Source organism: Chanodichthys erythropterus, chromosome 3 (genome assembly GCF_024489055.1).
Source record: "Chanodichthys erythropterus isolate Z2021 chromosome 3, ASM2448905v1, whole genome shotgun sequence".
Lineage (NCBI taxonomy): Eukaryota > Metazoa > Chordata > Actinopteri > Cypriniformes > Xenocyprididae > Chanodichthys > Chanodichthys erythropterus.
This window is the reverse complement of record NC_090223.1, coordinates 65144313-65156750: the sequence shown is the minus strand read 5'-3', so window position 1 is coordinate 65156750 and position 12438 is coordinate 65144313. Positions and strand designations below refer to the sequence as shown.

Genomic DNA, 12438 nt, shown 5'->3' with positions numbered 1-12438 from the left:
TGGGAAACCATGCCACCATCGGCCACGCCCCATCGCAGACGGATAGGCCCTAAACAGGCCTGTTCACAATGTTTGGCAGCGTTTCATGTATTCCCTCTTTGGAAATTTCTAATACATGGCCTCTTGGGTGGTATGGTTATGGTAGCCACTTGCTGATGCCAAGTGTTTACTAAGGTAGGCCTACCTCGGCCTCCAGTGTAACATGTGGAATTTAGTTATGTATTAGAGTAACAGGGTGCTTTTACCTAGTATTTTGAGTGGCTGGCCCCTCAGGATGATTATGGTAGTGAAACCTTACTGAAGTTTGGTTTAATCTACATCTGCCTCCCTGAGTCTGATTTCTACTCTAGTTGAGCTAAGAGCCACCTCGCACCTAGGGTGGATCTATTGTACTCCTAGAAACGGCCACTAGTCTTATGCCGTGTGTCTTAGAGGTTGCTAGGCCCTATGGGCTGCTGTTTTGAACACACTGGTGTATGTTTGTGTATATTTCTCTTTGAGAATTATCTGTATACACTTCTGGTCAGTCAGAGGCCGAAGTGATAAATCCAACCTCCTTTGGTCCGGTTGTTTATTGTTCTTGGTTCCTAAACACTGCCACGAGCTGATGCCACATGTCTGTTGAGGTTATAGGCCCTTCCAGGCCTTCCTTAATATATGTTGGCGTGCGCTGTACTCCTCTTGCTTTAAAGAGTAAAAAGTTGCTTTTACTGAGTACACTGCTCGTTGGATTGTGTCAGGTAGGTGAGCTTTGCACTTCACTATTAGGGTTATATTTGTAATAGTGCTTAGTTCCTTAAGCTGATCATGGTGGTAGGCCTTAATGGCCTCCTGAGGTTCAGTCCTAGGCTGGTTTGTGCTTCCCTGTATGAACAGGTGTTTAGCGCACCTTCTCCTAGGGATGAGTGGATTATAACTCCTCTTAATATGAGGGTTCATAGCACTCAGCTGAGTTCTGCTCTCCAGGATGCCCGTCTCTACGCGTGGGTCTGAGTTGCTTCTGCCTTTCTACAATCACTCTTACCTGCTCTCTTCTATCAAGAATGCGTTATGGAGATTCTGTACTCAGACAGGGTTGGCCAAGACTAAGTTTGTCCTATGACAGACCAGGTTGGCCTTCCTGGTGGCATTGGGGGTGACTTCGTTCCCCTCTAGTGATGTGGCCGGGGGCCACATTCCCTTAAATGGACCACTTTCTCTTCAGAAAGGTTGGTTCCAGATGCCTTTAGCGGCCTTGGTAGGCCTTCTGTGGAAGGCCTTCTTGAGGCTCAGCTTGGGCTGTTGGCCAAAGGGAATGCTTTCACTGACAGCCTGCTGTGACCCAAGGGGGAGTTGCTAAGCGTTTCCCTTCAAAACTGCTTGACGTTTTGTCAGTCATATTATTTGGCATGCACTCTCCTCAAGCATGGGGGCGTGGGTATATTTCCCATTGCGTATTCAATGCAGAGCGAGTTCCCTTTCGAAAGGTTATGTATGTAACCATAGTTCTCTGAGAACCAGGGAATGAGACTCTGTGCTTCCTTGCCATGCTTCGGGTTTCCTGCCTGCAGAACAGTCCCTCAAGAAGATAGATACTGACTGTTTCTCTAGGCGCTCCTTTATACTTCCGGGTCACACCATATTACGTCATAGGCTGTTGCCGGCCAATAGGGATTGGAGTTGTTGGATAGTTGGCTTTCAGACATCGGATCACGTGTGACGTTCCCCATTGAGTATTCAACGGAGAGTCTCGTTTCCTGGTTTTTCAGGAAACTATGTACATACGTAACCTGAGACGTTGTTACAACACAGAAGGCACGGAGGCAGATGTAAAAGTAAACAGTGAGGTTTATTGATATCAGCAGAGTTATTGGCAGTGCAGGTGAGCTGATAGTGAAGACTGATGTTGTCAGATAAGCAGAGAGGTAATACTGTCCTTTTGATGACCGCAGGAATGAAGTATGGAGCTGACACTGGAGACTGGAGATAGGGACACTCACACACAGATGGGATTGCACACGAGGAACACAGGATACGCTGGAGACAGGTAAGTAGAGAGCTGCAGTCCTTGAGGTAAGCATTCAGGTAAGTGAAGTGCAAACGAGACCGGACAGTGAGTGTGTGTGAGTGTGGGTCTTTAGTAGTTCTGGTGATTGCAGTGGTGATGATGTGCAGGTGGCGGTGATTAGTACTCTGGGGATTGGAGTGCACTGGTAGTGGTGAATGGTGGAACCTGACGTGTCTGTGACAGTACCCCCCTCCCACGGCCCGCTCCTGAGGGCCGAGGACCCCGGCGTCGTGGTGGTTGTCCTCTTCCGCGTGAGGCAGGTCTGTCGGGATGGTTGGCGTGGGAAATCTTGAAGAAGATTGGGATCGAGGATGTCATTTCTAGGGAAACTAAGAGTGCTCCTCGGGACCGTAGCCTTCCCAGTCCACCAGGTATTCCTGTAGACCACCACGGCGCCGGGAGTCCAGTATCTCACGAACCTCGTAGGCTGCACCGTCGTCCAGGATGAGTGGAAGGGGGGGCTCGGCAGCTGCCACGTCAGATTCTGTGGAAGGAGAAACAGAAGGGTGGTGAGGCTTGATGAGTGAAACATGAAATGTAGGGTGAATTCTGTATTGTGGAGGGAGTTGAAGCTGGTACATGACTGGTTTGATCTGTCTGGTGATGGTGAATGGGCCAATGAATCTGGGACTCAGGCTTCTTGCAGGGCAGATGCAGTCTGATGTCCCGGGTTGACAGCCAGACCTTCTGTCCCGGTTGATAGGAGGGAGCGATGGAGCGACGAAGGTCGGCTGTCATTCTGCATCTGCGCAGGGCTCGCTGCAGTTGGTGGTGGGCTGAGTCCCAAACCCTCTTGCTCTCCTGGAATCAGTAGTCGACCGGCTGGAAGGTTGGAGGGTTCCCCGTCCCAGGGTAACAGTGGGGTTGGTAACCGAGTACGCACTGGAAAGGGGTGAGTCCAGTAGATGGTTGACGTAGAGAGTTCTGTGCGTACTTGGCCCAACCCAGGTACTGGTTCCAGGAGTCCTGGTGGCAATGGCAGAAGGTACGCAGGAAGCGACCGATCTCTTGGATCTTCCTTTCTGTCTGCCCGTTCGACTGAGGGTGGTATCCGGAGGAAAGACTGACGGTCACACCCAGGAGGGATAGGAAAGCCTTCCATACACGAGAGATGAATTGGGGTCCTCTGTCTGAGACAATGTCTTCGGGGATGCCATAGTATCGGAATGGTTAAACATGAGTTCTGCAGTTACCATGGCAGTAGATAGACCTCTCAGGGGAATCAGATGACGTCTACTACCACCAGGATGCATGTATGGCCATCAGACGCTGGGAGATCCGTAATGAAGTCCACTCCCAGGTGTGACCAGGGTCGCTCAGGAACGAGGATTGAGGATTGAGCTTGCTGGCTGGAAGATGGTGAGGGCTCTTAGAGATGGCGCACTCTCTGCAGCCCTGCACGTACCTTTTGACGTCGTTGGCCATGTTGGGCCACCAGAAGCGCTCCTTAAGCAGCGAGAGGGTCTCATTGATCCCCGGGTGGCCAGTGCCAAGTGATGTGTGTGCAGAGTGAATGAATTGAGTGCGTTGTGTCCGAGTGATGTACTGCAAGCCTTGGGGGCAACCCGGTGGAGCGTTGGAGGAGGCATTGGAGGAGGGTAAGGTCTCTTCTGACCATTGGATGGGGCTCATGAAGGAGATGGAGAAGTCAAATCTGGAGAAAAACATGGCCCAGTGTGCTTGACGGGGATTAAGTCTCTTTGAAGCTTTTAGGTATTCCAAGTTCTTATGATCAGTTAACACTTGGAAGGGGTAAGTTTGGCACCTCCAACCAATGCCTCCATTCCTCCAGGGCAAGCTTGGCGGCCAGGAGCTCGCGGTCACCGATGTCGTAGTTGACCTCCGCCAGGTTGAGCTTGCGGGAAAAGAAGGCGCATGGATGGAGTCTACTTGGCGTCCCCTGCTAGTGAGATAACACTGCTCCCACCCCTGTGGTGGAGGCGTCCACCTCTACGACGAATGGCAGGTCTAGATCGGGGTGGACGAGGAGGGTAGCAGTGGTGAAGGCACTCTTGAGGGTTTCAAAGGCGTTGGTGGCTTCCTGGGACCAGGACAGGGACTTGGGCTGGTTGCGGAGTAGATTGGTGAGTGGATGGACTATGGAACTGTAGTTTTTGATGAAGCGGCAGTAGAAATTAGTGAAGCCAAGGATGCGCTGGAGTTCTTTGATGGTGGATGGTGTGGGCCATGAATTGATAGCTTCCACCTTCCCCTCGTCCATCCGGATGCCACTGTGATCAATTATATATCCCAGGAAATGGACAGAGGGCTGATGGAAGGAGCACTTTTCTGCCTTGAGGAAGAGATGGAATTGCTGTATGCGTTGGAGGACCTCCGCAATGTGGTGACGATGTTTGGCCATGCTCCGGGAGTATATGAGGATGTCATCAATGTACACCAGTACAAACTTGTGGAGGAACTCCCAGAGCACCTCGTGGATGAAATCCTGGAATACGGAGGGGGCGTTGACCAGGCCATATGGCATTACCAGTTATTTGTAATGGCCGGTAGGCGTGACAAAGGCGGTCTTCCACTCGTCCTCCTCGCGTATCCGGATGAGGTTATACGCGCTGCGGAGGTCCAGCTTGGTGAACACAGTGGCACCACGGAGATGTTCCAGAGCCGCTGGGACGAGGGGAAGGGGATACCGGGACTTCACGGTTATCTTGTTCAGTGAACGTAATCAATAAAGGGCCGCAAGCCTCCGTCCTTTTTCGCCACAAAGAAGAAACTCAAAGCAGCAGGGGAAGTAGACGGGCGGATGTATCCTTGGTTAAGGGCCTCTTCGATGTATTCCTCCATGGCCTGCTCCTCCGGTACAGACAGGGGGTAGATTCTTCCCCTAGGCACTGGCTCACCCGGTAACAGATTGATGGCACAGTCCCATGGCCAGTGTGGAGGCAGCTTGGAGGCTCGTTGCAGGCAGAAGACGTCGCTGAAGGGGGCGTAACAGGATGGCATGTCCACTGAACGAGCGCCCTAGAACCACGTCAGTGGTGGAATCCTCCAGAACCAGCAGATGGATATCTTCCACGTGTAGAATTCCCACACGGAGCTGAAAGGGACCCACACATCGGCTGGCCTTCTTACGGCTCAATGGTTTGCCCGTGATGGAGTGGATTTGGTAGATGGTCGGAGAGGGCAAGGTTTTGAGCTTGAGTTGTCGACAGAGGGAGCCGGAGATGAAGTTTCCTGCTGACCCTGAATCGAGGAGCACCACCACTGGAACAGATACATCAGCAGCAGTAAGGTTTACAACAGTAGTGAGTGGTTTCATCTTCTTAATGGAGGGAATGATAGCACTCACCATGGGACGAGGAGGACGGATGGGGCATGCAGAGATGACATGCCTAGGAGCACCACAATATAAACAGAGATTCAGGGTCAGCCTTTGTTGACGTTAAAAGAGAGTCGAGAGTTATCAATTTGCATGGGTTCGCTGGCTGGTTCTGGAGGGCTGACGGGTTCGGACCGACGGAGGAGGATGTTGGAGAGTGGCTGGCCCTGGTGTTCTTCGATACACGACTGCATACGAGAGCCTACGCGGATGGCGAGCTGGATGAAGCATTCAAGGCAGATGGAATCCTCATATGCAGCGAGATGCAACCGCACTCTGGGTTCCAACTGTATTTTCACTGTGTCGTTCGGGTAGAGATGCAGTTGCATCTCCAGGACCAGCGCACATTGAAGGAGGAATCCGCTGCAATCCTCCGCCGATCCTGAGTAGGGCACTGGTTTGGCCATGGGACTGGCGTGAACTACAGGTGAAGGAGCGGAGATGGTGGTTGCAGAAGCAACAGCGGGTGACAGTGGTTGAGGATTGAATGCTCGGCGCAAAGCGTCAACGAGCTCTTGAAATGGATCCGGGAGACTCATATTGTCTTTCTAAATGTTTCGTTAGCATGTTGTTAATGTACTGTTAAATGTGGTTAAAGTTACCATTGTTTCTTACTGTATTCACGGAGACAAGAGTCGTCGTTATTTTCATTTTTAAACACTTGCAGTCTGTATAATTCATAAACACAACTTCATTCGTAATAAATCTCTCCAACAGTGTGTAATGTTAGCTTTCGCCATGGAGTACTATCAAAGTCATTCAGAATCAAATGTAAACATCCAAATAAATACTATACTTACATGATCCGATTGGCTTCATGACGAACACTTTGTAAAGATCCATTTTGAGGGTTATATTAGCTGTGTGAACTTTGTTTATGCAATGTATTATAGAGTTGTGAGCTCGGGGGCGGGGAGCATGAGCGTTTAAAGGGGAAGCATGTTGAATCTAAATCTCAATAACGGGTAGAATATTTGTAATCTCAATCATCAGTTTAGAAACAGGCGCCTCAACCCCTGTGACGTGTGGCAGCAGCAGCGCGAGATCTCGGGAGAATGACCAAGCAGACACAGATCAAGTGTGGTACAAAGCATTCAGGTTTATTCAGGAAGAAGGGTCATATAAATAGACATAGGTCAAACAACAATCTCCAGGATGGTTTGAGCATCCAATCATACGACTTAAGAATCAAACCTTACCATGTATGGCATTTCAAGAAATATAATAACAAATAAGAAATGTATGTGCGTAAATGTGTGTGTGTCTTCAACTTCTGGTTATGTGTGAGAGTGTCAGTGTGTCCAAGGACTACTACTTCTTTTTTGTCTAAGTAGGTACATGATGTGCACAATGGAAAAATCCCAAGACACAGAGAAAGTCAAAAAATTAAGCCCAATAAATAAGAAATTATTTAATTATGCCCCAAAATAGGCTGTTAAAAATTTTGAGCTGAAACTTCACAGACACATTCAGGGGACACCTTAGACTTATATTACATCTTGTGATAAAGTGTTCTAGGGCACCTTTAAACTACCTTTCAGAAAGACGCTCGGGACAGTAGATGGAACTGAGCCAGTGCTGAATCTTCACGAAGGTTTATCATTTGTTTGCGTTTAAAGCCTTGCAAAAAACAGTGCGCACACATCTCAGACAGTGTCTGTTACTTAGATCACAACACTGGAGAACAGAGCGCTGTGAATCGTTCTTCACACACACAGTAACTGTTAAAAGAACATCCTCAATAAACTGTGACCCTGTGTTGCTTCAAGCGCATCATTCTGCACACGGGATGTGTATAAGTGCTTTGTGCCGCTCTGTATTGGAGCCTTTATAAAACTTGGACAAGTGTGAACGCACCTTTAAAGGGTTAGTTCACCCAAAAATGAAAATTCTCTCATTTATTACTCACTCACATGTCGTTTCACACCCGTAAGACCTTTGTTCATTTTCAGAACACAAATTAAGATATTTTTTTTCAAATCTGATGGCTCCGTGAGGCCTACATAGGAAGCAATGACATTTCCTCTCTCAAGATCCATAAAGGTACTAAAAACACATCTAAATCAGTTCATGTGAGTACAGTGGTTCAATATTAATATTATAAAGTGACAAGAAAACAAAATAACCACTTATTTAGTGATGGCCAATTTCAAAACACTGCTTCAGGAAGCTTCGGATCATAAATGAATCAGTGTATCGAATCATGATTCGGATCGTGTTTCAAACTGCTGAAGTGACTTTGGTGCTCCGAACAGTTGATTCAACATACTGATTCATTATGCTCCGAAGCTTCCTGAAGCAGTGTTTTTGAAATCAGCCATCACTAAATAAGTTGTGCACGCATATGATTGGTTTCAGCGTGGAGCTGTTTAACAACACCAGCCACGTGGATCCTATGTCACAAAAGTGCGGCTCATTCACCTCAGCGTTCGGATGCGCAAGCCGCTGTAATGCGATCTCACACAAACATATTTTCCATTTATGCTGGTAGATTACAGCAAAACAATCCACATGCACACAAACCTCTGCTTTGGACGCGTCGCAGGAAAACACATTGTGTTGTAGCACTGAGGAAACAAACACCAACAATATGTCTCTAAATGACAAGAGACCGAGGCGAGAAAAGTGATGCTTCCTCATGCATAATACCATGATTATGATCTTATACATACTACAGCGCAGTGATTGGATTAAATGAGCTTTAAGTCATGAATAAACATAGAAACTCTTGACGTCTTGCCGGTAGTACACAATGACTTCTGATTTTGTGACGTTGCTCCAACTTTGCTTTTCAAACCGGAAGACAGAAATCGCTCTGAAAATGCAAAAACTTTTAATTAAAATTAATGAGTACCTTTAGTGTTTTCAATGATGTGCAGCCTATACATATGTGTTCACAGCTCAAAAAATGTGTTCTGGGGTTTCATGAACCCTTTAAGTACTTAGTATTTTATTTTAAAAGATACTAAAAATGTGTTTTATTCAAGGGATCAGGCGTTTCCATCATGCAAAGGCGGATGTGACACTCGTTAGTTAGGTGACTGACATTGCATATCTGTATGTTGACATTCATAAAATAAAATGATTTACAGCACAGCAATGATTTTGTAGATCAAATAAAACATACATGAAAATAAATAAATAAATTTTTTTATATCTGTGGTTAGTTGGATAATTATGGTAAGGGTGGGGTTCCTTTCTGAAGCTGATTTCTTATAGAACATGCGCACAAAAGTAGTTAATCACCACACAGACAAAACAATTTCTAGTAATGAGTCTTTTTGGGAGTGCAGCATATAAATGCATATTTAATTTCCATAATAATAATAAATAGTGGACTGTGACAAAGTAGTACAAAGTAATTGTAATTTTACTCAAGTAATTTTGAAAATGAATATTTTTTTGTTCATTAGTAGTTACTTCATAGTTATTTTTCTTGAACATTAATTAGTCGATGATTACTAGTAGTTCTTCAGGAGTTATGACAGAATTAATTAGTTATTGATTAGCTATCTGTTACCAAACAAAATCATAAAATTCTATTTCATACTGATTAGTTAACACATCTTCATTAGTAGTTAACAGTAGTGACTAAAGTGTAAATGAAGAATTACCTATAAGTTCTTCATTGATTTCTTATTAGTTATGCAGTAAGTAAGAAACAGTATTCTAAAGTGTTAGCCACAGTTATTGTGTTGTTTGATACACTTACTGCAAAGATTTTCACCTCTAAATGAAGAATATACAGAGACTCTGAGAGATGCTTTTCTGCAATGAATTACAGCGACTGAATGGTTGAAGGACGTTCTTATGCTTGACACAGACAGAGAGAGATGCGCTCAAGTTGTAAATGTATACAAGGAATGTTGTCTTATTTAAATAAAAAAACATTTTTCTGTATGTTTGAATTATTAAACATGTGAATTATAACAAACTGTCGGCTAATCAAATGATTGACCAGGAGACATTTATTGATTGATCAGAGTCTCTTTGAAGAACATTACTAAGGAGGTTGAAGTTTAATCCACGTCTTATGAAGCGATATGATTTCTCTGTATGGGGAGCAAAGTGAAATTTGATCGATTCCCTCTGATCAGTTCATGTCTACAGAAAACAAATCAAATATGGTGACTTGTCAATAATATCAAACCCTCAGTAGTGTCTGTGTCAGGAAACAGCAGAGGCATTTCTCTAAATATCTTCTGTGTTGGAGGATTTCTGCATGTGTGAGCGATGGATGTTGGGATCATTTTCTCCTGACATGATAATCACACTCTTCATGTCTCTTGATTTCCACAGACATTGTTTCCTGGACCAGGAAAGGCTTCCAACAATGTAAGTCACTGAGAAAACAAGCAGAAAAAACTCACTGAGTGAGAAAACACGACAGAAGAGATTTAGAGTTGATCATGATAATGATGATTTTCACAGGATATCTGCTCAACTGTACTGAGACACTGCTGAAATACTGAACATGAAGAGTTTGAGATTGATAATTCCTGATTGTGATGTGTTTTATCTCTATCAGATTCCCGTCAGCTCACTGCGGATCCAAACACAGTGAATAAATTCCTCCTTCTGTCTGAGAACAACACACTGATTACTGACACTAGCACACCGCAGTTGTATCCTGATCATCCAGACAGATTTGATGGTGGTGTGCGTCCTCAGGTGTTGTGTAGAGAGAGTGTGAGTGATCGACGCTCTTACTGGGAGATTGAGTGGAGTGGACGTGATGTGTCTATATCATTGTCATATAAGAGCATCGGCAGGAAGGGACGGGGTCTTGAGTGTGGGTTTGGATGGAATGATCAGTCCTGGTGTTTGGACTGCTCTCCCTACGGTTACTCATTAAGTCACAATAACATAAAGACTGATCTCCCTGTAAAGCCTATCTTCAGTAGAACACGAGCGAATGAGGAGGATCACTTTACAGAAGGAGTGAAGGTGAAACACTATAGAGTAGGAGTGTATGTGGATCACAGTGCAGGAACTCTGTCCTTCTACAGCGTCTTTGGAGACACAATGATCCTCATCCACACAGTCCAGACCACATTCACTCAACCACTCTATCCTGGGATTAGGATTAATCATGCTGGATCATCAGTGAAACTGATTTGATGAATCAGAACAGAGAGACTCTACCCATAATGCTTTGAGCTGATGATGAATCAGAACAGGCTGTTTTTACCCATAATGCTTTGAGCTGATGAAGAATCAGATGTTATAGAGTACCATGGATGATGTGTTTGTAACACAGTTCGTACGTACAGGAAGAAGGAGGCGGGAACCAGCGAACATTCAACATAACTTTAATTCAAAATAAACAAAGAACAAAACGAAAGTAAAGCCGGGAGACCCTCGCGGACGTCTGCCGGCCACACAAACATAATAAAACATAAAATAATATCCAGGCCTAGTCCTCTCTCGTCCTTCACTGGTGTCGCTCCTCCTTTTATGCCCCCAGAGCTCCTCTGTGAGAGACTCAAGGCTGGTGCGCCTCCCAGGTGGAGCTCATTAACTCTCGCGCCACTGGCCTCGTGCCGTTCCCTCACGGCTCTCGCCCGCCCTGGTCGCCACAGTGTTTTTGTAGGCCAACCCGGAAGTTAGCGGCGCATGGGTTCCTTCGATTGAAAGGCTATGCATTTTTCCCATAGACTTCGGAAAATCGCAGAAAATAAGCTCTGTGTTTAACTCCCTGAGGTCTGAAAAAGCACCGGCGCGTTTTGCAGGATTTTTTTCACATTGCAGCAAAACAGACTTAAAATACTCCGTCATTTCTTGTCATAGAGACATAAGTAATATATCAGTTGAAACTATAGAATGTCTTCTTTTATTTGTGTACACTCAGAGCAAAAAAGAAAATGTTGTGCTTTTTGTAAATTAAAGAAAACTAACATGATGCGTGATCTCTTGTCTCCCTCTGAACGAAGTCCAATCTGATAGTTCTCAGAAAATGATCTGTAACTTATGAATACTAATGACAAAAAAATTACACTTATGTCTAAAAAAACGTTAAGATGTCAGGTTTTAAATCATGTAAGTCAAATCGAAAACAAACCTTCTGTGTTTATGTAATCTGCATGAAAAGAGAGCCATGTCAGAAATCTGTGATTCAGCTCATTATCCGATAATGCGGCCACGCCCACGGAGCCAGCGCTATTCAGACGCAAATTCAGTCAATACATGCATTCATTATCTCAATCGTGTATTTATTGTCTTGAAAAGTGTTTTGAATAGCCATATTTAGTGATCTCTTGCCTCTGTTAGTTCCTTGATTTTCACATGATATGCCTCTTCTTTTACTGAGGCATTTGTGGACAAAAGGGGCAGAGCGCCCTCCGGCTGCAAGTATGAATTAAAAACACAGCATCCAGCGCTCATAATGATGACAATAAATATAGAATAATAAATATTACTCCTCTGTATAGAAAATTTATATAAACATATGAGAATCCATCAATAATTCTCCAAATGTGTATGCTTTTAAGCATATTAAGAAATTATGGTCAATATAAGATTTTAAGAGTCAAAATGTGAAGCTTGAGTCTTAGATCTTTTTAATGATGTATAGTTTGTCAACTGCACATCAACATTTAGGCTCTATAAAATAACAAATATAGTAGCCTATATGAAATGCCCTAGAGGTAGGAATGTTCAGACGCTTTGCATCACAGAAATACATTATATTTTAAAGTATATTAAAATAGAAAACCATTATTAAGAGACTTGAGACTTCTTTTAAAAACATTATAAATGCCAATGTGTTCAATCTTTTGACTGGTAGTGTAATTTAACATAGGCCTATACAAAATTGTCTTCATATCATGTGCAATAATGCGTGCATACATGAGATCACAAAAATCATGTTTTTTTTTTTTGTCCTGAGTGGACTTTAATCCTATTATCAGCATGATCACAGAGGGTTTTTTCACAGCCTACCCGACTGAAAGGCCTCATTAATATGCAAGTCATTTCAGGTCATTATTATGCAATTCCTTTGTCTTCTCAGGTGAGAATCACCCATTATTCATGATTATTCACGCCTCCACGC

The 12438-nt window shown here is 44.5% G+C and overlaps 1 protein-coding gene across 1 annotated transcript; it reads left to right on the top strand.

Moving 5' to 3' along the window:
• The first annotated feature begins 6439 nt into the window (after positions 1–6439).
• LOC137005292 (stonustoxin subunit alpha-like) lies at positions 6440–11213 on the top strand. The gene is made up of 3 exons (XM_067366137.1): positions 6440–6467; positions 9684–9719; positions 9913–11213. The coding sequence occupies exons 1-3, from the start codon at positions 6440–6442 to the stop codon at positions 10503–10505; spliced, it is 657 nt and encodes a 218-aa protein (XP_067222238.1). The 3' UTR covers positions 10506–11213.
• The last annotated feature ends 1225 nt before the right edge of the window (positions 11214–12438 follow it).

Coding starts and splice junctions, on each gene's coding strand:
- LOC137005292 (XM_067366137.1), top strand. CDS start 6,440: ATGACCAAGCAGACACAGATCAAGTGTG. Junction 6,468..9,683: donor GCAGACACAGATCAAGTGTG/GTACAAAGCATT, acceptor TGATTTCCACAG/ACATTGTTTCCTGGACCAGG. Junction 9,720..9,912: donor CAGGAAAGGCTTCCAACAAT/GTAAGTCACTGA, acceptor TATCTCTATCAG/ATTCCCGTCAGCTCACTGCG.